Source organism: Oenanthe melanoleuca, chromosome 3 (genome assembly GCF_029582105.1).
Source record: "Oenanthe melanoleuca isolate GR-GAL-2019-014 chromosome 3, OMel1.0, whole genome shotgun sequence".
Lineage (NCBI taxonomy): Eukaryota > Metazoa > Chordata > Aves > Passeriformes > Muscicapidae > Oenanthe > Oenanthe melanoleuca.
The window spans coordinates 37,545,497-37,571,729 of NC_079336.1; the positions used below are offsets into that span (position 1 = coordinate 37,545,497).

General features: G+C 37.1%; 1 protein-coding gene across 1 annotated transcript in view; it reads left to right on the forward strand.

The window, feature by feature from the left end:
- Window positions 1–26,233, forward strand: part of KLHL32 (kelch like family member 32) — a 120,472-nt gene that overhangs the window by 58,091 nt on the left and 36,148 nt on the right. The window contains exon 6 of the mRNA XM_056487855.1: window positions 22,246–22,461. Within this exon, the coding sequence (XP_056343830.1) occupies window positions 22,246–22,461 (216 nt within the window). The remainder of the gene's footprint in view (window positions 1–22,245; window positions 22,462–26,233) is intronic.

Sequence of the window (26,233 nt, forward strand, 5' to 3'; positions counted from 1 at the left end):
GTCCTTAATAGTCAAGTATTTAGGAATAGATTACTATTTAATTTTAAAAAATAACCCTCAAATCAAACTAACCCCGTGAAAACCCCAACACTTTAGAGTTAGTAAATATTTTTTCCAAAATACTCTGTAGTTAACAGACTAGTAAAAATTCTGTGGACATTATAGTCAGAGAAACTTTTAGGTTGGAAAAGCCCTTTAAGATGAAGTCCGTAACTTGCAAAAGAATCAGAGGCATTTTAATTCCTCTCCTGCTAATTCTTTTCCTGTTGATCTCATATATTTGATGCATTTTGTCTCATGCATATGTTTATTTGCATGTTTTTTTCTCTTTCTACAACTTGCAAGATTGCCATGTCTTTCATGAGTCATAGAAACCACAGCTCTGTGGCCTGCAGGGTGTGTGAAAGATGTGAAAAAGAACTGTTGTGCCCTGAATAGTGTGCCAGGCTGGGACAACTGGAGCTAAACTGTTGTAAAAATTAAGAGGAAGTGGGACCCAGTGTCCAGATTTACAGCAGTGGAGGTAGAGAATAAGGTAGTGGATGAAGGGTAAGGGAAAAAAGAGGAGAATATGTGTTGGAAGACAGAGAGCAATGCTAGTTCTGTAAACTATTTTTGGATCACGGTCTCATTGGAAAGGTTTGGGATCTGCATGCATATCTGTGGGGTGGCTGTAGCTTATATCATGTTGGGATTTAGGCTGTATTTTACTCTTTTTACAGTATTTTTTTTTTTTTTACCAAGTTCACCTCAGCAAGACATAAATGTAGACATATTTGCAGTCTGAATAGATCACAGTAAGAATTTATCTGTCTTGTTTGAAGTCCATGCAAGTGATCAGCCTTGAGTAGTTGCTGGAAGTCTTTTTAACAGAGGTCAGCAAGGTACTGCATGTTAAAACTATGATATCTTTCAGGTCTAAACTAATTAAATCCAATATCTGTTTATGTTCTATATATTATTGTGTGACTTTTAAAACGGCTCTTGCCTTATTTTAGTACTATCTGCAAATAAAATCCAAATAGTTAAAGAAGGCTTCCTTAAACCACTTCTTCTCTCTGCAGGTGGTAACTGGGGTGTCTTGTCACCCCCCCATGCTGTGATACAGATGCTGGAAAGGGAATAGTGCTTGCCCTTTCTCTTCTCTCTGATGAATGGGTGTGCCAGAGTTCTTAATTTACAGTGCTACTGAATTACTTTCATGCTGTTTTGAGTTGTTCAGATATCATGAACTTAGCTTAGTTTAGCCTGAATTCAGGAAATACAGTGTGTGGGATCTAGCTGTCATCTATTGTCGTGTAATGATGACACAGAGTTTTAACTTGTTAGGATTGTCTTTAACTATTTTGATTAGACCAAGCTTTTCCTGTATGAGTGCTGCTCTTATTGTTAGCACTTGTTCCAGCTCTTGTCTAGCTGTTCAGCCTGACAGTTCATTGGAACTGTTTCGAACAGTTTAATCTCTTTTTGATATTTTTATCTGGGACCTGTAATAATTCCCTGCATTTCAATAAGTATGGGGGTTTTTTGCTACAAATGCAATTGGCACTGCCCATTCATGGATCTGTTTCAAGGCACATTGATGTAGTCTATGAGTCTGTAATGATCTGATTCATCTAAGATGATTGCTGAAGTATCTGATTGTCTAAGAATTATTTGTAGCTCACTGAGTACAGAATAATTGCCAGCCAATGCTACTTTTATATTGACTGATCTTTAAAGAAATTTCCTCTTGATTGTCTCAGAATGAACAAAATTTTGACTATGACTAATCATCTTTCTTATAGACTAAATAGCTTTGAGGACTTGAATTTTTTGATGAATTTCAAAAATAATTCTGGAGCAAATTGTTTAAATTGCATTTATGGCAATTCTTTTAAAGAGTTCTCAATCAAAGGAAAGACAGGGAAAAGGAGAGGAACATTTTCTCCCTACCCTTAATTAGGTAATGCAATGGAGGTTTCTGACAACACTGCTAGTTTATTAAATGCAATTTATCATCTATAAACTTCTCATTATCAAATGTAGCATCTATTGTTGATTCAATGTTTTCATTTGAAAACTCATGCTCATTTTAGATTGTTAATAGTTTTTATTTTAAAACTGTGCTAAATCATATTTTCTTTATTTGCAAACAAGAGAAATGCCCAAGTATTCCTCACTTTAGGTCTTAATTCCAGCTTTGTGTAGTGCAGACTTCTGCCCCTATATCAGCATTGTCATACCTTGAATTATCAGCTTCTGCTGTTTGGGGGTTTTGTTTCTAGCTTCATTTGTAGAAGGGGACTCTTTTGAAGCATGCTGATGTATTTTATTTGAGATGCATACATATTCATGAATCTCTCCTGTCATCTGCATAATTCTCAGGTGCATTAAACATTGAAACAAGGCTTGTAAGTGCACACATCTGTCTCGGGCTGAACAAACGGTAAGGCAATGGGATTTTTCTTAGCTGCTGCAGAGGTGTGGGAGAGCTAAAGCCTTGAACTTTGTGTACCTTCAGTGGCACTGTGGTCTGAATGCTCACACAGCATTTGCTTGCAGCGTGCACATCCAATTCTCTTAGGTTCTTGCTGCCCAAGTTCCTCCTCCAGCTCAGGTTGACTCTCAGTTTTGGCTGAGGTTTTTCAAAGGAGGTTAGTGCAGCCAACAGGCAAACTTTCAAATGTATCAGGAATGAGTTATCTGATTATCTCTTTTCCCTTTTAAAAGTGGACCATATATGTCATGTGACATAGGAGAAAGCAAGAGATAGCTAGTTAAATGCATCTGAAAATGGACTTTTTAAATGGAACTGTAGAGAACTTAGTATTAGGTAGTGTGTTTGTGATGACCTGTTTTGCACTTTAAAGCTTGTGAATGTTTTTCTGAAGAATAAATGGCAACTTTATTCTTATGCAAGAGAATAAATGTGTTAAAACATTTATTCAGAACATAAAAAATGTTTGTTTCATGAGTATGTCTGAGTTACGTAACTGGTTGTAGATCTAAGAATTTTTGTCTTTTTCCTCAACTTTTTATGTATGCAGTACCAGAGAGCCACAAACTGCAAATTATTTCAACAATCAAAGAGTCCTAGTAAGGAGGGAATGCTATTGAGAATATAAGTTTTTAATGGAATTTCCTTCTACTGGTCAACATCAGCTCAGTATTGTGTGGGTAGTAATTGGTTTTCAAAGCAGAGGTTGATTTCCAGTGATATTTGGGGATCTGCTATATTGCTCTGTCCATAATTGAAATCTTAAAGCTAAGTGATTTTTCTGTGTATTCTGAAGTACAATTTTTTTTTTTTTCAGTGGAGTTCTAGGTACAGCCTGAGTTACATTCAAGGTATGATGGTTGTGGATGGGGAGTTTAGAAGTTGCCAGACAGTCCAAAGCAAAGCACTCATTTCTGAGAGGCAGGATGTGCCATGACTGTTAGATAAAATTTATCCCTTTAATTTTCTGCTGCCAGATTGGACTCCTTTTGTGAAGAACAAATTATGTTTACATACTGGACAAAGCCTGGGACATCATTTATGTTATGTGTATTGGTTGGACAGTGGCATTGTTTCAGTACAGACTTACTTGAAGTGACTGTGCTTGTACTTAATACTGGAAATGATTTCTTATTCTCACAGTTCCTAGGAGGAGCAGGTATTGTAGACATGAGCAGTGATGGTCCTGATTGCCACTGAAGTTACTCTGACTTGTAAAAATTCTTCTTGGGATCCTAAATGTTTTTGTGTCAAGTGAACTTGAAGGTTTGATACCAATTTTCCCATTAGTTTTAAGTGCATTCGGTTCCCTAGTAAATGGTAAATGTATCAGATTTACTTTTTAAGAACTTCATTGCATTAAATGGGACTCAGCTACAGGTCTATCTGCTTGCTTGCCACTGCTGTCAGTCATATCATCTTTAAGACAGCTAATTTAACCTAAAAGGAAAAGAACATTTTAGGTGAGTGACTAAAATAAGCCTGAGCACAGCATTGTACAGCAGCAGTCATCTGGAATTTTCTTGGAACTGCCTCTGTACTGTCCTGCTCTGGATTCTTGAATACAAAAGCAGAGAGAGAGGAGGATCAGACCTGGAATATAAAAATAAGATTAATCAACTCACAAATCCTCCTGGAATAATTCATGGTAATAATTGAAGCAGACAAATTGTCTTGGCTAGAGGTATTTGATTTTTAACCTTCTCCTGTAATGGTAAATTTAGGCTTAAAAAATCATTCTTTTTCCTGGTGTACGAATGCCTAATGATATATATTATTTCTTCTATTTTTAAGCTATTTGTGTTGTAGATTGAAATATGTTATCATTTTTAAATGGAGGATGCTGCAAATCAATTTGTGTGTGGAATTAAAAGGAGGAGTGTGCATGGTTTATATATGTGGGTAGCCCAGGGTTTCAAAGCTATTTATTGTTCTTAAACCCAACTTCTCCATTTGGAACGGTGCCAATGACAATCCCAACTTTCACTAAGATAAACTCCTTCAGAGATGAATTAATTTGTACACCAGAGATTGAGAGCATCACCTTTGTATTGCTAGAAGCTCCAGATCAGTTGGGATTTTAGCTCCTGGGTTTTTCACACAGAGTGAATTAAGCTGCTGGAAAGAAAATCTAAAGGTCATCTAGCAACCAAGGCTTGCTTTTTTTAACTAATACTGAGTTTTTAATCTAAGTGCATGCATGCATACTCTGCACACTCCCCTCAATCCCCCAGAATTAGTCACCACCAGAAGCTTAAGTCTACCAACTTTATCCTGTGGTGAAGTAACCTTCCCCTGCTAAGAATACAAAATAGACAGAAATAATGTCTTACATTTTTCTGGTTTTAAGTGTTATGCAACCAGTTGTTGTTGTGCTATTTTTTGAAGGAGCAAGTTTTGTCAGCTGTTGTCATTGAGCTATTGATAGCCATTAGATAAGTTCTTGGACAAAACTCAAAAATAACTTTTATTTCATGTTACCTCTTTAATATGCTGATACATTACAGAGATAAAGATCTATAGATATGAAATATGGTTGCACTAGTGAGGATTCCAACTGAAAATGGGACTCGGGAAAAAAAATTGTTTTTTTCTCCATTTTTCAGCTGGTGTCAGTGAGGAAAGTGAAAATACACTGAAGTGACAATACCCAGTCACTTTGAATCCCATTCTTACTGTAATCCACTTGCTGCTATTTATCTGCAGTGTGAATTGAAACTGATGATGGATGTATAAAAAAATGATGCTGCAACATCTAGGTTAACTATTGCTGGCAAGATCAAAGCTCCCAAGCTGTGTAGGTAGTTTTATGGATATACACTGCCAGTCCTCTGCAGCAAAGTTACAGGAGAGGTCACAAGCTGGGAAGAGGCAGTTAGTGCAGAATCTGGCATCTCTTTGCAGATTCTGTCAGGAAGAGCAAGCAGGTTTGGTGTGTGTTTTAAATAGAAACAGGAAAACTGTATTGCTTCACAATTTATCTCCCTGCCCTGCTCATGTTGTCATTCTAGCTAGTGTGGACTCTTTAGATGACCTTTCTGGCCATCAGTCCCTGAGAGATTTCTGCTCCTGGATCTTTCCAGTATTTTTATAAAGCTGCAAACAGGGGCTGATGAATACCAGAATGCTTAGTGTACAAAATTCTTCTTTGGTTTTATTACCATCTGATCAATACTAATGTTTTATGCTCTCCCTGTCCCTCCCACTGCCCAGTGTAATTCACTTTAAATTCTCCTTACAAGTTGAGGCAGTTTGGATGCATGAGCCCCCAAAATGGATCTATTTGTTACTGGGTAGTGCAGCTATCTTTATCTGCTTGTGTTCTCAGTGACATGTCCACTTAGAAATCTGGAGGAAATTTTTTTTTTCTTGCAAGAGATGACACCCAGGAGGTAGAATGGCTGAACTGGACTTGAAATGAGGCAGTCGGGGCCCTTCCTCCCCGGGTCTGGGCAGCAGGTGGCAGTGTGAGTCTGTAACAGTTTGAGAAGAGAAATTCCAGCTAAAATCAGAAAAAATGAAAAGAAAAATTATTTATTTTTACTCCGTATTAGTCTTCTGACCTAATCAGTAAAAAAGTCATTATTCACACAACACTGGGCAATATGCATTGTAATTTTTAACAAATAATAGGAAACTGTTAATGTTTTCACAGGAAATACAGTTCTGTCTTGTGCAGCAATGGTCATTTATCACTGCACTTTGTGAAATCACTCATTTGTTCTAATTTGAATGTAAATGACTCTAAGGTTTTACAAATAAGGTGACAGACTCACATAAATGTAATTGCAGGGTTCATCTCTCTCTTTTTATATATCACTCATTAAGTTATGAATTAAATACATCGTATTAAACCAGGGGCATGTCCAATGATGATATTGTAATGGCAAATTACTCTATGCTATTAGAGGTGTATTTTTTATTCATGGACATTAATTTGTCATTAAGCGGCATTAGTTTAGCACTTTTATGTGGAAGACGTGACCTGAAAGAGGAGACTTACAGCTCTAATGTGAAAGAAGAGGAATATAGGCACCAGCCATAGAGAAGGGCTTTTTACCTCCTGGAAAAAAGCAGGGAAAAAAAATACTTAAATTTGCTTTCATCTAAAGCACTTTGAGTTGTGTTAAGCCGTTTTAGCAAAGGCATTTGTGAAACAAGAAAAGCCTTTGATTATAAAGTATTTACAATATGGGAGAAGCCAGAATGCTAAGTACGAAATGGTGACTATAAATCATTTGTAACCTATGAACCTGAAGAGAGCATTGGGCTTGAAGTGAGTTACAATCTGATTTTATCTCAGAAGTATCACTGTGGTAGAGAGCTAATTGTTCATCTTTTCTTTCCTCTATACTAGCTTACCCAAAATAGAACTGATTTTTTTCCTTTCTTCGTTATGAAGTAAATATCTTTTATCTCATGTCTACTTTGTTTTTTTAGATGCACTGTTATTATTTTCACAGGGATCAATTTCAAATTCTAAATGCAGTAACAAAATCTTTCTTAAGAAAATGAATGAGAAAATGTATTATTTAATGGAATTTCAGGAGGCAACTTAGCAACTGGAGTATTAGACTAAGGAAAGTTATGAATGATGGAGTCTGCTCTGTCTTTAAAAGATGTGAGAAAGACTTTGTAAATTTTATTTTAATTTTTCAGTCAGCTTAGTAGAAGAGAGTTTCAAAACCTCTTTTATTTCATGGTGAAGATGGACTGCAGTAGTGAGGATCCAAATTGATACATTCTCTAGTTGTGCAGTATTTGCATTTTATTCTTTTTTGTAGACCATCTCTCATTAAAGGCAAAAGAAATTGGACTTGACACACCCTATGTGTTTGGCAGTTGATACCCTGCCCCACCATTGTTTATGTTTTTCTGATGGCTTAATCGTTACTGTGTGATCCATCCACCTAAACTGCTTATAAAATACTCAACTAATGGTGCTAGTTAAGAAGAAATATTTGTAAGGAAAATTACCTAAGCCAAAGTTATGTATAAGTAGCTTCAGAAAAGGAAGTATTCCAGATTATCATCTCTTTTTAACTACTGTTAAATACTGTTAAACCATTTATGTTTATAGGGGTCCACAAAGAAACAAGTTCCATATAAGGCTGTTGATGTTTTCCAGTAGGTCTCATAGCAGCAGTAAATGAATAAGCATTTTAGCACATTCCATCATTTATGGTATTTTGTTTGCACAACTGCATGAGTAAAATTTGTGTTTTGCTTCAGAATAACGATGTAGACTAACTGTGCTTAGAATAAAGACACCCTTTCTGTCCAAGCTATTGAATAGGCCTTGAAATCAGAAAGAATATAAATGTATACATGCTGTAATGACTTACTGAATCTTCAGCCAATATGTAATCAGAGCTTTGAAAGTTATAAATTGTCTTCATTCTTCTCACTAATTCTAAAAATTAAAGATCCAAGCCTAAAGATTAGTGCCACCAACAACTTTATTAACCCTTGATAATGTTCAGCAAGTGTGCTATTTCAAACATGAAAAACATGAGAAATGCCTGTAACTTCATTCACCCATTTTCTTGTGTAATGTATTCAAAACATATTTATTAATTTGGAGGAAGTTTTTGCTAAATTTCTCATATGTTTAAATAGTTTTACATAATTTGTGATTTGTGTCACAGAGTGTGTCTAGCTGTACAGATATCATTAGATCTAAAACCAGGACTTTTATTTACAGTTCAGAACTGGTAACACGTGGAATTCTTTCTACAGTAATTTTTATGGGAGCTGTTGTGTTCTCTGGATTACAAGGGTAGTGATATATTGGCTGAACTCATCTTGTAAACGCTTTGACCTTTGTTGTGGAAATTTTCAAAGCTATATAGTGGAAATTTTTTCTAAATTCCATTTCAGTATTTTCTCCTTGTTAACTGGAAGCACTGTCTATTCTAAATATATATGTATAGGGCCTTGAGTTCCATAGCATCTGAGCACACCTGATTGTCTTTGGAAAATGTTGTAGTAACCTCAGGTATCTTCAGGATTGGAAGTCCAACTGACTTGAGATGGCATGTTGTGGACATGAAAAAGACTAGGGGGCCAGGCCTACTGTCATACACCATTCCCCAAATCAGTGTTTGTATGTGTTTGCATTTGGGTTTGACTGCCTCTCAGTATTTTTAGTCATATTTACAGCATTACCATCTTCATGGGGAACTGAAGTGTGTAGGAAGTAATGTATTCAATGGTGATGTCCAAGACCCCTGAGACTGCTATTGACAGTTTACTGTAACCAAACACTTGAAATTATTTGACTATCCTAAATACTATTGTGAGTCTTCCATGAATTCTTAATCAAGTTCTGGACTGCATAGCACCATTCAGCCCCGGACCAAAACTTGAACAGGTTAAAGAATTTCTTGAAAAGGAGCAAAACAAGTAGCAAAAATGATCAGTGTGTGTGTGTGGTGAATATTTTGAGGTGGGGGAAAACAAACAATATTAGGCATATGTAATCTGTTATGAGCCTGTTGATAGGGTTTTGCTTATAAGTGTGGTTGAAATCTTTGAAATTTGAATGTTTTAGCCACATTTCTTACTAAAATTTGTGTTTGAAAAGGACTAACTTTTATAACTTTGCATGGAACAATCATTGGCTAAAAACTTTTTCAGTAAGCTATAGTTAATTTTTGAAAGCAGTGACTGTTCTGAATTATTTTTGAAGCAACTAAGCTATGTCTCATCTTTAAATGCCCTTCCGGTGTTCTGGGAAAGTGTGACAGAATGGGCCAGGTTGGAGGGTGACATGGTGGGTTGTCTGGTCTAACCTTTCTGCTCAAGCTGGGTCATCCTACAGCACATGGCACTGGACTGTGTGCAGACAGTTCTCAGATATCCCCAGTGAGGCAGACTCCACAACCTCTCTCAGCAACCTGTTCCAGTGCTCAGTCACCTGCACAGTACAGAAGTTCTTGCTCATATTCAGGGGAAATTTCCTGTGTATCAGTTAGTGTCTGTTGCCCCATTGCTGGGCACCACCAGGAAGAGCCTGGCTCCATCCTCTTGGCATCATCCTTTCAGATACTTAGAGACATTGATGTGGTCCCCTCTCAATCATCTCTTCTTGAGGCTGAAGAGGCCCAGTTCCCTCAGCCTTTCCTCAGAACAGAGATACTTTAGTCCCCTAAACATCTTTGTAGCCCTTTGCTGGACCCACTCCAGGAGCTCCATGTCTTTCTGAGGAGCCCAGGGTTGGATACAGCTCTCCAGATGTGCCTCACCAGAGGGGCAGGATCACCTCCCTCACCTGCTGGCAGTGTTCTTCCTAATGTACCCCAGGACAACATTGGCCTTTTTGGCCATCAGGACACACTGCTGGCTCCTGGACACCTTGCAGTCCACCAGGACTCTCAGGTCCTGAGCGTTGCTGCACTTGATTCTCTCATGTTTAAAGGGAAATGCTGGAGAGGTGCCTTTCAGACTCTACAGGATTGAGATCCTTGCACATATCTGTAGTTGCAAACACCTAGAAACTGGGCCTACAATGATCTATTCAGATTTTTAAAGGTGGTGTCTTTAAGGTGAAATCTTGAAGTCAGTGAGAATTTTGTCATTTGGTTGTCTTAAATACCTGGTGCATTGATTAAATGTCCTCTTCCCTCTTTTACAGTAAGCTCTTTGAGATTTGGAAGCGAGAGATTAAATTATTTTTTATTCTTGGTAAGAACTGCTAGAAACAAATGGACAAGAGTCATCATGATCTTTGAAGGCTTTGATGGTTCTTAGCACCTTCAGCAGTGTAAACATTGACATGTATTAGTTTTGGCAGGAGTTGTGAGATGTTTGGCACTCCTGAAGGTCAGATGTAGGAAAACAAACTGGATGTTGAGTCAAGGCCTATTTTTTATATTTGGCCTTCACCCTTTCCAGGTTTTCTAGTTTTGAAAGTCAGACTTATAATAATTTCTGACTGAAAGAATGACAGGTAAATACCTAGTCAATAAAGCATAAAATATGCTTAGCCTGGAAAAAATAAAGGAGGCTCAGGGAGACCATATTGCTCTCTGGGGGTCCATCACTGCTCACAGGTAACAGGACAAGAGGACGCAGTCTTAATTGTGCCAGAGCAAGTTTAGAGGACATTAGGAAAAAAATGCTTCACAGAAAGAGTGATATGCTGTTGGAATGTGCTGCCCAGGGAGGTGATGGAGTCACTGTCCCTGGAAGTGTTTATAAAAGACTGGATTTGGAACTAAGTGCCTTGATCTAGTTGACAGGGTGGTGTTGGTGCATAGATTGGACTTGATGATCTTAAAGGTCTTTTTCAACCTAGTTAATGCTGTGATTCTGTGAAATTCAAGCAAACTCCTCTTGATCTTCACATGTAATGATTTCTTAAAAAAAATTCAGTGGTTCTTCCAGTTCTTTTACTTTCCTTCCTATTTATGGCCTACCACTATTTTAATGCTATTTATGTCCTGAAATCAGTTCTGATTGTCACTGTAAACCTACTAATAACACAGCTCCTAATTGTGGGAAAAAGAGATGTTCTTTTCACTGCATAAATCTGGGGAAAGAGAGTTGTAGAGAGTATTATGGTATAATGCCTATACATTACACGTTGCAGACATTTTGCTAATATATTGAACCGTATACGTAGCTTAAAAATTCTGTTCAAGTTGGTGAAGACAGGAATTACCTAACCACTAGAGCATTGGAGTGGGTTCCTTTTTTCCCTCTGTAAAATGAGAATTTGACTTGGTTTAGTGCTATGAGCAACAAAAATAAAATTCTTAGTGATTTTTGAGCTGAGGTCAGATATTGCAGGAGCATAGGGATACCTGAACAAATAACAGTTTTCCAAATAAAATGGAAATGTTTCCTTTTTATCATTCACATACTTCCAGTCAGGTTCTTTTAACTGCTGAGTGCTCTCATATCTTCCTGCAGCTGCAACAAGTCTCGTGCTTTTGAAAGGAATGAGAAACCATAATAACCCCAGCAGTCAAATTGCACAAATATTTCCTTCTTTACCTGCACAGACAGTTGTCAAAAAACCTTATTTTATTGCAGTAATTTTTTTTTTTTTTAATGCAGAGCTGAAAAATGTACATAATCCCATGAAGCCAATGCAAACAGTCCTGTACTTTCTAGTTCCTTGTCTATGGGAAACTCTGATCTTATATTCATGCACCAGAAACTATTTTCTGAAATTTTAGTCATAGCTATTTTTCCTTTCATTTATTCTCTCCATGTTATAAATATCTTTGCTCAAGATCAAATCCTCCAGGAGTCTTTCTTTAAAAAACCAAGTTGAGCACCTGAAATCTTGCATGGTTGGTTTTCCAACTCTTAGTTTTTAAGTATCCTAAACGTTTGAGCTTCAGAACTGGGACCAATAATTGAAGAATTGATATTAAATGTAATGTTGAAGCAGCAAGAGGGCTTGTTTCTTTTATTGAGCAGTACTGGGTGTGCATTTCATGAGGTGAGCTTTTTTTTTTTTATTTTCCGCAGCACTGTTCTGAGAACTGATGTTGCTATTTATGACTGCTTCTCAGTGCCTCCTGATGGCTTGTCAGTGTTGTTCCAAATAGAGCCTGGTAAATTTTCTATTATGTTACTGAATCCCTGATAGATATAGATATACCCACACTATTTTTTCCTTTCTTTTTATTTTTATTTTTTTTTCCTTTTTTTTTTTTTTTTTTTTAACCTAACCTGTAAAGCCTGACAATATGCATACTGTCCTTGCAGAGTCTTCTGCTGACAAAACTTGCCATTCTCTACTTCAATTAAATTGTTAACAGTATTGGATCAAAATTGATTCCTTGAGGACTTTTTTCTATCAAAGTTATACTCCTTGTTGAGTTATCTTGCATTGGATCCAGCATTTCAGTAGATGGAGTATCTCATACTGCCTTAAAAATCTAAGGAAGTTTTGTTGCTTTGGGTTCTTTTACAAAAGTTTCTGAGACTTTAATTTGTCTTTTTTAAATAACCTGTTATGCCACATATTTTAGGCAATTTGTTTTATTCTCTGTTGTTATTAGATGATCAGCTCACTATAACTACCCTTTTCCAATTCTTAATTTTTAGATGTGTCTGTTAGCTTTGTAATCCTTAAGCATTTGGTGACAGGCTGTTCCCAGAAACATGCTTTTAAGAAAAGTGGTTCCTTGCTTAATACAGAGCACATGTATGATACAATGACACTGTGTCTTTTTCCTAATTACTGAAGATCAGACACAGTATCGCATCATGGATGGAGAAGGATACAAGAGAGGCTCTTTCAGTCTCAGTTTATTGCAGGGTGATGGTGTGGCCGGAAAGAGGCCGAGTTTCTCCCCACACCAGGTATTCAGGAGAAGGGAATGGGAGTGGCTTTGGCTAGCTGCCAATGGTATGAGGACTCAGAGGAGACAGGGACCGGAATATCCGACCCCCGGTGGGTACAAGGACACAGGGGAAGGTCACAGGACCGGAAAGGAAGACAGGAACTGGGGTTTGCAGGAAGGAGGTTACAGGATATCCTGATTTCAGTTCTTATACCTCAGATACCGAATTACAACATATGTATACATCAATGAAATGTTCCAGAAATAAGATGTCATGAAAAGATTATTAAATCATTGTTTGAATCATATTATATATATATTTTTGCGCATAAACATCCTTGCTCTTATTTATACCTAGAGAGTTAACATTAGTGTATTGATAATTGAAAATATTCGCCCTGTTTGTTATTTAGTGTAATGTCTTGAGTCATGAATGTTGCCCTCCTTTTTTTAAGTTAGCGATGATGATGGTTTTTATCAGTCTTCATCAGTTTTCACTTATATATATGCAGAGTAGTTGGATGAACAGTCACTGAGCCTCCATAAGAAGCCACGTCTTCTCTGAATTGTGATTCTAAATCTCCTGCTATATTCCAGTGCTGTTTGCCTGTTGTAATCTCTGGGGCTCTTGTCTGGATCTGCTCTCGTGATCTTTTTTTCATGCTTCTGCATCTGAAAGTGACAGTGCCTTTTTCTGATCTGCTGGCTCTCCAAAGTGGATCCTAAGCAGCACAATAAAAACAGACTTTTGGCATTTGGGTTTTGGCATTGCGATCAATGTGCACAATGATGCAAACATAATCTTGCTTACCTGTGGAATAGGTTATGGGCAGTGCAGCTAAAATGTGATGAGATTTTGGACTGAAAAGCTCAAACAAGTTGTTACTTAGCATATCCAAATTATTTTTCTAGTGGCTTAATGAGAGGTGTCAGTGGAAGTTGTTCACAGGGATGGCAACTCCTATGATCTATTTCCATTCTGATTTATTTTTTATATTGGAAGAGCAATTGTCTTTTTCTGTCAGGCTCATTCTTAATAATGCATAATATTCTTTTAGGGATGTTTTCGAGGGATTTCAAGTGATTCATCTTGAGGCTGGAAAACTTCAGCTTGACTTATTAAATGCTGGCAAAATAGCAAGTTATTTTTAAAAAAGGCATTGGAAAGGGAAACTGTCAGGTACACTAATACGTCCATTAACAGATATATCAGGAATGTTGATTCTTAATTTTTTTCCCCTTTCTCCCTGTCTTCCATGCTGGTAATGGAGGTATGAATAAAGAATAAAAATTGCACTTTAACTTGCTGTGAATTAGAAATAATTTTTCTTTTTCTATTTTCTATATCTAAAAGTTTTCATACTTAATACTGATTTAAGACTTACTTTGGTTTTCAGTATATTAAGGAGGACTTACTTACCTACTTTTCACAGAATAGAGTTTTAAAATCATTAAGGTTGGAAAATACCTCTAAGATCAAGCCTGGCCTTTGACTAAACACCACCATGTCAATTAACTATTGCACCGAGTGCCATGTCCAGCTGCTTCTTGAGTAGTTCCAGTGATGGTCACTCCACCACTTCCCTGGGCATCCTGTTCCAATGCTTAACCATCCTTTCAATGAAAAAATTCTTCTGGGTGTCCAACCTCAACCTCTCCTGGTGCAGCTTGAGGAAATTTCTTCTTCTGTCACTGGGAGAGGAGACCCACCCCACTTGGCACACCCTCCTTTCAGGCAGCTGTAGAATGCAATAAAGTCACCCTTGAGCTTCCTTTTCTCCAGGCTAACCACTCCCAGTTGTCTCAGCCACTGCTCATGTGAGTCACTCTCTGGACCTTCCCCAGCTCTGCTGCCCTTCTCTGGACTCTCTCCAGCCCCTCAGTGTCTTGTAGTGAGGGGCCCAGAACTGGGCACAGCATCTGAGCTGTGTCCTCACCAGTGCTGAGTACAGGCAGCCATTGCCCCAGTCCTGCTGGCCACACTATTGTTTATAGAGGCCAGGATGCCACTGGCCTTCTTGGCCACCTGGGCACACACTGGCTCCCATTCAGCTGCTGTTGACCAGCATCTCCAGCTCCTTTTCCAATGGGCAGTTTCGCAGCCCCCGGGCTGTAGTGCTGCATGGGGTTGATGCAGCCAAAGTGCAGGACCCAGCACTTGGGCTTGTTGAATCTCATACTTGAATCTCATGTTGGCCTCAGCCCATTGGTCCAGATACAATTTGAAACAAGTCTTAAAAAATTATTGGAATCATTTCGCCCCCAGTAACTAGTATGGAACAGGACAATTACAAGATCCCTTACTCAAAGACAGAACACAATTAAAGAAGTGATGGGAAAATAGTTTCTGAACATCCTCAGTAGACTCTATTGCATCATAATTCCCATTTATAATGTCTCATATTATTTCTGTCTTGTCTGCCAGACTGAGTGGCTGTTGCTGTGTCTCTCTTGAGGACCAAGTTTAGAGAGAATTTTCATGTATTAAGTCATATGATGACTTCAAGCTGCTAATGTGATGGCATTAAAAAAAAGGCAGTTTGACTTTTAAGATGTTTCATACACAATAATTTATGAAGCTAAGGAAGTATTAATGTTACTTGACAAGGTACTGCTGAAAAATCAGGAGTACTGGGAAGACTTTGTCCATGCAGAAGAGAAAGTGAAATGAAAACTTTGAGAGGTGTAGAAAAGGTCAGCTAAGATGATCAGGAAGACCTACTTTACATGGGGAGATTAGAAGACCTTTCCTTGTTTAGTCTAGTAAAATGAGGACTGAGGAGGAACATCACTGTTTTCTGTAAATATATCAAGGACATAAATACTGAGGGAGGGGGGAGGAGGAAGAGAAACATTGTACTGTTAAATCTAAAAGATAATTTTGGCACAGAAACGAATGTATATAAACTGTTTGAGTAAATTAAACTGGAAATTAAGAGATGGAGTCTCAAAATCAGCTGAGCCTTCTTGTACTACTAGTTGGAAGCAAGACAGATCTTTCTTAATTTATGCTGAAGATGTTTTGATGAGCTTGTGGTATAGTAGAGGAATGGACTTCCACTTCTGTATTCTCATGGCCTTAAATGGCCTTTTGTTGTAACAACAACAAAAAAGAGGAGATAATAATATCATACAGTAATATTTTTCTTCTTCTGGTTTGTAATTATTTATTTTTGGCTGCTACTCCTGTAAGATTTGGGTTTCTGAGGGACAACACTTGCTCTTTCTGGATTTGTCAATATTAGCAACAAAAAACAAAAAAAAAAAGAGAACACCATAAAAAAATACTGGTTGTTGATGCATTAGCCAAGTAGTTTTCAGCTTTCCTCTTACAATGTAGTAATTCCGAAGAGCTAGCAAATATATAAAATGATAAATCATCTGCAGAGACTGTATTCTGTGATTTCTACTGGAGTCAAGGATATATGAATATGTGTGAGAAATGTTATTCCTTACAGCATGTTTGAAGAAAAGGCAAGCTCCCATAATTAGCAAAAATGGTAAATGTTGATAAATCTTGTCAAATCCTCACTTTGTGCTTCTACTGTGTGAAATGATATAGAAGTGCCAGGTGAAGGAAGATTTCCCTGTTCCTTCATCCCTGCACTTTTATTTGTTAAATGCAATATATTGCCACGGTTATCTTGCCAGGAGTGGCTGGTGAGATGTGAATCTTTTCATTTAGGAGTTTCTGTGCCAGGGACACTTCAGATAATTTAAGAAATTCTTATATCAGCATCTGTTAACCAAGGGAAATAGCTATTGAAACCTCTGCAGAACCTTACATGTAGTTGTTCCATGAAAATTTACCTGTATAGTCTTAATATTTCACTATTTTATTTCTTCCCATGATACACATAATTGTGTATGCAGATTATAAACTATACGTATAATCAGGGACACTTAAAATATTTAATTAGATTGGCAGTTGAAGATATTTGTACTATTTAATAATGTAGATCAATCTGAATTTCTAGAAAATGTTTGCTTTTTTTAGTTTTACATATGGCATGTTTCACATTCTTTTTTTTGAAGACCACACATTTTGTCATCACATGAGCAATCTGAGAATGTCATGTCTTTCCTCTGTGCTTGTGAAGCTCACAGGCCTCCTCTGTGCCTTCAAAGAGGATTCTCACTAACACCAGCCAGCAGGATTAAACCTGAAAACTGAGCAGATATAGAGAAACAATAAGTGAGAAGAGAAATGGATTCTCATAGGGTAGAGGAAAAATAATAAGGCTGAAATGTTTTGATATTGCTGGTCTTTTACTTAGCTCTAGACCTACTTTGAAATAGCAGCAAGGATGCAAATTAATTTTCATGCTCACAGGAGAAAACAAAGGAAAGTGTTACAGAAAGTGGTGATAAAGCAGTGATCTATCAGAAAAATTAATAGTATAAAACGAGTCACTTAGGAAGCCATGTTTTACTTTGTCTATAAACACATCTGCAGTCTGCACTTGTAAGTGCTATCAGTTCCATACATTGAAAAATTCTGAGCCAGCTGTTCCACTGTGACCAGGCTTCAGCAAAATTCTTTTCATGGCTCAACTGTATGACTTTGGTGTTTAACAGGGGCAAATTTCAAATAAGATCTAAAATGCTCTTTTTGTGCTTATGCTTATGAAATGTTTGTGTCTGTTGCTGTGCTGTTGAGTGTATGCATGATCTGATAATTCTTAGGTAAATGTGTGAGGTTTTGCAGAACTAAAACCTTTGATACACAAAGAAACAGCCAGAACCAGTAGAACTGGATTTCTTTTATCTTAATATTGTGTTGATCCGTTTTGCTGTCAGGTAAGTACATTTTTGTCATTACAGTTTTTCATTTTATTACTATCCCTTATCTATTTAGGGTCCATTTTGCTATGATTTTTGTCAAGTGGGGTTTTATTTTTTGGGTTTTTTTGGGGTTGGGTTTTTTGGTTTGTTTTTTTTTTTTTTTCCTTGAATGGTGCAGCTGGTTCATAGTATTTAATGTGGCAGAGAACCTGGAGGATTTAGGGTCAAGACCTCTGCTACTTAAGGATTTTGAATAGCTATGTCCCTGTCTCAGAGACCTCACACTTGGAGTTGTTGAGGTTTTTTTTCTGCTTTAAAGAGGCTGAACCCCTTTTAGAAAGGGGGGAAATAGTGTCACCATGCAACTCTTCTCTGCTGCAGCATCAGGGCTAGTCAGGGTTTAATACCTTGATTTATAACAGTATTGTAATCTAAATAGGAAGCAGGTGGAGTTACAACTGGTTACGGTACTTTGGATATTAATGGCTTGGCTTGGCAGTGGAATTCTAAAGCTGTATATACTTTTGCTGTTTTAATTATGCATTCATTAAAAGCTTTTATACCCAACAGAATAAAGTAAATATTGTTTGATCTCCGTAGTGTGCTCCCAGACTGTAGATTTGCACAGCAGGGTCTTGATAATCTGAATAAATTGTATTTCCCCAAGGAGTTTATCTTTCAAATAAGGTCATAAAGAAATGCATTCTTTCCCCTTAGTTCTCCTTGTGCTTTTTCTGCTATTTATAACATGGAGCAGAGGAATAGAGGTATATTGTAGTCTGCTGTGTACTTGGTTATGATTAACTCTAATTTATCAATCTGTTACATCCTTTTCTGGGGCTTGTGCAAGGCAATTATTCTTTAAAGTACGAACAAATAAAGATGGTTTTGGAAGCAATTTAAACACAATGTTTATATCTATTTTTCCTGTTTGACAATTTATCATATCTCTATATTAAAATACACCTCTGTATCAAAAGAGTCACACTGTCACATCATTTATTTTGAATATTTAATATTGTCATCTTTTAGATTATGTTTGTTTGGAGAACATATTTTCTTTTATGAGGCTTTCAAATGTCAGCTCATTGTTGAATTGGTTTGGCATCTAAAGGTTGATACTATTGAATCAGAAGACTCTTAGTGTGGAATAATAGATTCTCTTGCTTCAGTGGGGGGATGGACACTAAGTAGAATGCATAGGATCTAAAGTAGTTTCTTATTTTAGAAGTAGACACTGATAAATAATTTGGCCAATTTGCTAAATCAGTTTGAGCTCACTCTGAGATTTCAGAACTATTTCAACTTAGTTTTAACTGCTGTATCTATAATTTTTTACATATTTTCTTAGCCTGAATGTGTTTCAGCGGTGTGATATACATCATATTAGAAGAGATAGGATCACTACCTTCAGCTCTTAGTTACAGTTCTGCTTGTGTTCACATTTCATCCTTCAGTTCAAAAAGATAAGTGGCATATACATAAAAGTTTATGAAAAAAGTGGTTGAAAGTTCCAAAAATTTACATAATTTTGTATTGCATGTTTTCAAAAATATATACTGGAATACAGTACCACAAGAAAGTCTCACACTACTTCAAAATTTTGTAGTTGCTCATTTAAGGCAATATAATATAATCTGTGGAAAGCAGAGACTGCCACTACTCTTACTCATGACCACACCTAAATTTGCTGTTTAGTAACCTATTTCACCATTTACCAAAGTTTTAATTTCAATTAAGGTTTTAGTGTGAAAAATCTATTCAAATCAGACTGAGCTGAAGTGATTACTTTGATCCTTTCTGTGGGACTTTTTTAAAGCTAGAAAATAAGATGCATTTTCTTGCAACTAACTTGCATACTTCATTTTAGACTATTTTTTAAAGTTTTACCACATATAAGAGCAAAGTTATGTGATCTGGGGTGTACATCGAGCAGTGTGTGACATTTTTGCTCTCTAAAAGTAACTGATCATAACTGAGACAGTAGTGTATAGTACTGTATAATCTTGATTTTCATTTGTAAAACCTAATTAAGTATTTGCCTGTTGGTCTGTGAAATACAAACCTGTAGATCAACTCTAAACTTACAAAATCAGAAATAAACATTACTGATTCCAGGCCAAGGTCAGTTTTAACAAAACACGCTTTCAGTATTTATTAAGAAGCAGACTATAAGTTCAGCAGGTAACTAATACATTATGTTAGGAAGCACCAAAAATCATCTGAAACTTAGTAATGAAAATAAATAAACACATAACCCCAATAATAAATAAATAAACACACATACATAAATAGGCATCTGAAATAAGTTATTACATGCAGTATAAATAACTGGTAAGATTTTATTTATACATCCATAACATTTTATTTATACATCCATATACATTTGGCCTCTTCAACAGTAAGACAGCTTTCATAAAAACAACTTCAACTGCTGCTGATTTGAGAGGATAGGGGTGTTTGGAGCTCATGAAAAAATATCTAAACCTAAAATGGAGGCTTACCAGTGTCATTCAGATTTCACTGAAAATGGGAAGATTTTTCAGGGGTAGACTGCATTTGTGTGTCTCATTACTGGTTCTCTCAAATAAGGATTCTATTATGTTACCTGCAGTATTTTCCTCCTCTGATGTCTGCTAAAAGCCACCTCTCCTTCTTAGTGTGGTTTTATCAGGCATGTATTTTACTGGCACTGTTGATCCTCAGCTCACAGTGCTTGATTATTTATTTACTTATTTATTTACGTCCCTAGACATAGCCATTGACCACAAAAGAGCTCAATAAATACACACTGAGCTTTTCTAAATTTCTTTTCTGCACTTTGGATTTATTCAATGAGTGAGCTCTTTGAAAATATAGTTTTCTGAACCAGGGACAATAAACTGTGGTTGTTGCTTGTCAAATACTGTGATGTGTGCTTTGATTAGGCTCCTATGTGTTGTTGCCACCATTGCATGGCCATCACAGGAGTGGGGTTTTGTGGTGCCATCTGAGATCTGAGGATACTAAATCACCAAGCAAGCACACAGACCAGCTACTTCTCATGTAAAATTCATTCTTTGCTCTTTCTTTCTGCAACTGCAAATTTATCCTTACCTCCTCTGTGTTAGTGTGAGGTGGATCTGACACTAGAATAGCTGTGGCTTTTGGGATGATGGCTGTTAGTTCTTGTTCTGACAATGTAAAGAACTTACCTTTGTTCTTCCAAGAAAACTGTGGGAAACTCTTATGCAGAAGTCTAAGTAGATATAATGAATAGGATTTATCTTTAGTGTACTACTCTGCTAGGGAAGGTGCACTGTTCAGACTGGGAGTTTATGTAACAAGCAGGAACCTCCACAGGAATTTGATTCCATTTCCTCCAGTACTGACTCCTCTAAGAAGGTTAAAAAATTCTTTCTCCACTCTCCATTGCATATGCATAAACAGCTCCACAGTCATTGGGACAGGCACCCAATTCACACGTTCAGGATGTAGTCCATAAAACATTCCAAAAAAACCCCTCTTCTCACTTTCCCATCTTCCCTGTTGCTCTGCTCTATCTGCCAGCCGTGCAGCTCATTTGACATTTACAAGATTTCTTGTCAGGTTCATTTGGTGCTGCCATTCCATCCAGCAGAGCAGCGAAAGTGAAATTGACTTAATTTAGTCTGTTTCTCTTCCTTGCTCCAGTCCCTGTGTTAACTCTGCAGCAAAGTGAGACTGACGAGGCTCCTTGTCATTCTCACACGTGGGGCTGGTCAAGGAGAGGGAGCAATGTGGGAAATTGGAAGGTGAAAACCGGGATTGCGGAGGAGAGGGGAAGGGAGGTGTGAGCATGCAGCAAGAACAGAGAAAATAGGTAAACATGATCATTTCCCAAGTGCCCTGGGTACTTTTGACTAATAGAGGTGAATTCTTGGCCTGTTCCCTGAAGGGAGCAGTGTGGTCTAGAACAGTGGTAGTTAGTTGTCTAGGTACTAATTTATGAGTCATGCCAAGCTGAAAACATTAGCCCAGGAATATCAGTCATCCATTAGCATGGTGGACAAAGCTTCCTGCCTTGAGCTACTATAGCTTTTATCTCCTCACATTTTCAGCTGCTAGAAGGAGAGGGAGAAGGAGACCAACATCCACTATATGTTGATGCCAGTGGTTGGAGGAAAAAAAAAGGTTCATTTTTTCACTGAAGAAAAATTCATACGTAATAAAATGTAGCTCAGCATCTTGTATTTGGTGAGGTTTCACAGAACGAAAGCTTATGCTTCATGGGTGCTCTAGTTCAATCAAAACAGTAAATAATGAACAAACAATTGCTTTGTAACAAACCATTGTAGTTAAAAAATACATTTTTAAAATCCACTTGTTAGCTCTTGTGAGCTCTTGACATACAGTGTAAATCATGCTGGTTTATTATGTTATGTACTAATCCATATTTCTTACAGATGCTTTATGCATATATAACCTTAGGAGTTGCAATATAAATTAGTACTATCTTATATATTTGCATATGCAGTGGTAACACATATACATTTTGAATGAGGCTGTGTTAATTAACTTCAAGTTATATTGCCTTCCTTCCAGAGCTCCAAAAGAATAACCTTTTTTCAGTATCTGAGACCTGCAGATTTTTATATTCTCTATTTCACGTTTGGGATACTTTTTGTGACATGTATTTTGTTTGCTTCATCCATTTAGGAATTAAATAGTTTTAATTACTTGGACCTGTACAAGCTTGCGGATCTTTTCAACCTCACTTTGTTGGAGAATGCTGTCATTGGCTTCTTAGTAAAACATCTCTCTGAGCTATTGAAGAGTCATCCTGAGGAAGTTCTGGCACTCCCATACTGTCTTCTTCGAGAGGTTTTTAAAAGTGATAGACTCACTTCACTCAGTGAAGAACAAATCTGGCAGGTAAGGAAGTTGGTGAACAACCAGAATGTGTGACACTCTATAAACCATAGCAGTAATCTGTTGTTTTGAAACCCTGGAGCAATCTCGAGGGAGAATAAGCACTTGAGCAAAAACTGTGAATAACAACTGAGGGAAATTTCTAAATGAAATTCTAAAAATGTTGTGTTGTGTTAATGCAATTACTTTGTTTGAAAGAGGAATTTGTCATGCTGTTTAACTTCTGCTGCTTAAATACAGCCAGAGATTCTCCTCCAGATCCAACTTCTTTGGTGGGAAGAGAAGGCTGATGCATGCAACTCAATTATAATTGCCTCTGATGAGGCTAGTGCCCTGAGTCTGGTGGCAAACTTGCTTCTTCAGTCTCTCTCATTCATTTCAGACAAATTTAGCTGTATAACTTCAATAATCATTGAAATTGTTTGGTCCACTACAGCGGACTGCCTGAAGCAAATGAGAGAATCATCACGCAGTCAGCTCTGCTCCAAGATGAATGGAGGCTTCAATGGAATGTTTGTGGCAAGAAGCCTGAGATCACTTGCTGTTGAAAGCTGGGTCTAGAAAAGGACCAGGTTGCTAGCCATAAAGTATTAATAAGATAAAAGCACTGTGTTGTGGCCTCTAGTGTCTGTGGGCTGGGAGAAAACCTTATGTGAGAAAAACACATAGCCTATTAAGAGAAACACAAAAACTAAACCAAAATCTGTCTGTAAAAATTCACTATAGAGTGGAAGGAAATCTCTGTAATACTGATGAACAAAATGTTTTTCTGTTTCTTTTTTGCTGTCAAGTTTTAGAGAGGAATGTATTCAGTGTATTTCAAGGTAGAAGGAAACTTACTGAAAACAAACGTCTGCATTCTTTTTAGGAAGTGGGTTATATTGGTCCAACAGAGAAGACTGATTTATTTTTCAACCCCTATTATTTATCTATTTATCTTCTGGATTATTCTAAGGAAATAACTACATTTAGATGCCCTCAGTTTCTCAAAGTGTAAAGTGTATATTCATCAGTGAGATGCTTCATGTTCTGTGGATGAATAATATCATGCAGGATAAAATATTTATTCTTAAAAAAAAAAAAAATGTCAGGTTAAGTTCTTCAAACCACAAATCCAGTATGAACATGTAACATAACCCTTCAGCATTTTCGCCGGCAGATTTTTTTCCAAAATTTTGAGACTTTAGGTTATGGAGTATGTTACAAAGATGATGTTTTCTGCAAATACCAGAATGAAGTTTGACTTTTTCCTGTCCTAGTCTCTTGAGGATGCCTGTACAACAGAACCTGCTGTTCCACACATGATGATGGGCTGTGTTTGGTTTAGGTTTTCAAGGCATGCCACTCTGGAGTCCTAGCCAATATTCCCTTTATCAGAAGCAAGTTTTGATGTACAAGTTTATGCATTGGGTATGGATGATTGTCTGATTGGGTTTCATCATCATTTCTCTGCAGGGCCAGGGGAATCCCCTAACTACATGCTTGGGTATGCTTTTGCAAGAAGAGTTTCTGTGGGAATCCATACAAGTATAGCTTAATACTCAGTAATATGCTCTCTGTAACCTGCTGTAATGATGTTTGGGAAGTAGGAGTTTTTAAACCCTGTCTAACTGTCCTGTTCTGCAAGAGAGACTCAGACTCTGAAGTAATTTTCTTAATTGTGTGCACTCCAGTCAATGAACACTTCATGAGGCAAATATGACAAAGCCTCTGTTGCAGGGTCATAGTGGGGAGAGATAGGTAATATGCTGCTTTCTGAGTGACAACAAACTCCACACTGTCCATTTAAGTGTTATCATAATTGCCTCTCTAAAGGTTACTAATGCTGTTCTGAAGAATTTTTTTAAACTAGTTTTCTGCTGCAGGCAAAATGTGCATGCATCTTTTTAATTCAGTTTGTGGAACTAGGAATAAATATGTATTTATAAATATTCCAGGTCCCCAGAATGGATTAAAAGACACATATAAATATTTACCAATTTGGACATTCAGAAGGCAATAAGAAACTGGTTTCTTGCTTTATCTTAGTAAATAAGTAATTCCCTCATAGTCAACCCAATAGAAGAAAATCAAATCAGACCAGCTATATTGCCTCAAGTGTAGTTAAGTTCATAATTTTTGCTAAGGTTATAGTGGTAATGCAATATACCATGGAAGAATCTAATACTCAGCCCAGGGTGAAGATTGGGTATGCCAGAGGATTAGTGTCAGGGTGCTTTATAGAAGTGAAACTTGATGGACAGGCTAGAGACAGATCTACAGAATCTCATTAAATTGCTGAATTGTTCATTACTGAGCACTCTCACTGTAATAAAGTGCTCATTGACTTTGACAAATCCCCATCCCATGTCTTAAGGAAGAACAGCAAAGCAAGAGGTGTTGGGGAAGCTTGAGGAAATTGGTGCAAAGTGGGGCAGATAATAGAAAAGCTGGTGGGGGATGCTGCCCTTTGATTTATCTGTCTTACCTGTGACTAGTGTGGCCTCTGCACACACACATGGCTGCATGTCACAGCAATATGAGTTCTGCATGTCCCCAAGGCACCTTTCCTAGGGCTGCCATGGAGCCCCAAGCACAAATTAAAGCTTCCTCAGAGAACCCCTGGAAAGGGTGCCACTGTCTGCACAGCACAGTTTGGATTCCCAGTGTCCGCTGAGTGATCTGATCCTAGTGCACATAAAGATTAAGGTGGTTATTTTAATGCATCAAAATGTGTACATGGAGTGATGCTTGAATATGATTTAAATTGAAGTGACTGCAGCTCTTACCTTTCAAACTTTGGATTTTTCTAGGCTACCAATTCACAGTTGGCTAGTTCTAGTGAGTGTGGTGATATATAACTGTGAGCAAACCAAGTCTGAGAAAGTTAAATGGTAATATTAGTGGCAGTGTGTCAGGAAAAGGATTGATGCCAACCACTACAGAAATTCCTGCTGATTTTTCAGTCTTTTTCCCTTAAAGAGTCTTATTTTGAGACAATAGACAAGGACTATAGTGATTTATTTCTTAAAACACATACTAAACAAAAAGCCCACCAGAAAGCCTGTGTAGGCTGTGAAATTGGATCAATTTATGAGCCTTCTCAATCAGGTGTTTCTTAGGTAAGCTAAGCTAGTAATTATGATTATTAGTTGACATAAGATTTGTTCTCATCTTAATTTTTACTTTTTATTAGCATGTGAAATTATGGAAATTTTTTTGTATATAAGAAATTTTTGATTTGTCAGCTGCATGAAAATGTGTAGTCAGTGACATGGCAAAAAAGATTAAATTTTAAAAATTTAAAAAAACAAAGGAAAGAGTCATGAAGAATGTGGAGGAAAATAAACTATTTTTTCTGGTTTGTTCTTCTTCATCATGACCTGTGAAGTACCCTTCTTTTTTCCACAGGAAGCAGTCATGACAAGGACATAAATACCTAGTTTTATCATGAAATGAAAAGCGAATCTTTTCATAATTGACCATTACAAGAAAGATTCATGGGCTGTACTTCAAGGAAGCAGGTGAATTCTTTGCCTTGATAATTGAAAAAGTAAACAACCCTTTAAGATGGAACAGGTTGGCAGAGAAATATAGCATTAGAGGGCTTGTTGTTGGAACCTTAGCAAGTAGAAAGCAAGGCAAAGATTTCAGTAAAAAAACTAATGTTAGCTTTATTTATTATCTAATTATGACTTACATTTGTTATTGGAAACTTCAGTGTCATGAGGCTTAAATATTCATATTTCAAACATCATACTAGTGGTTACAGAGAGACATATTTACTAGATTATTC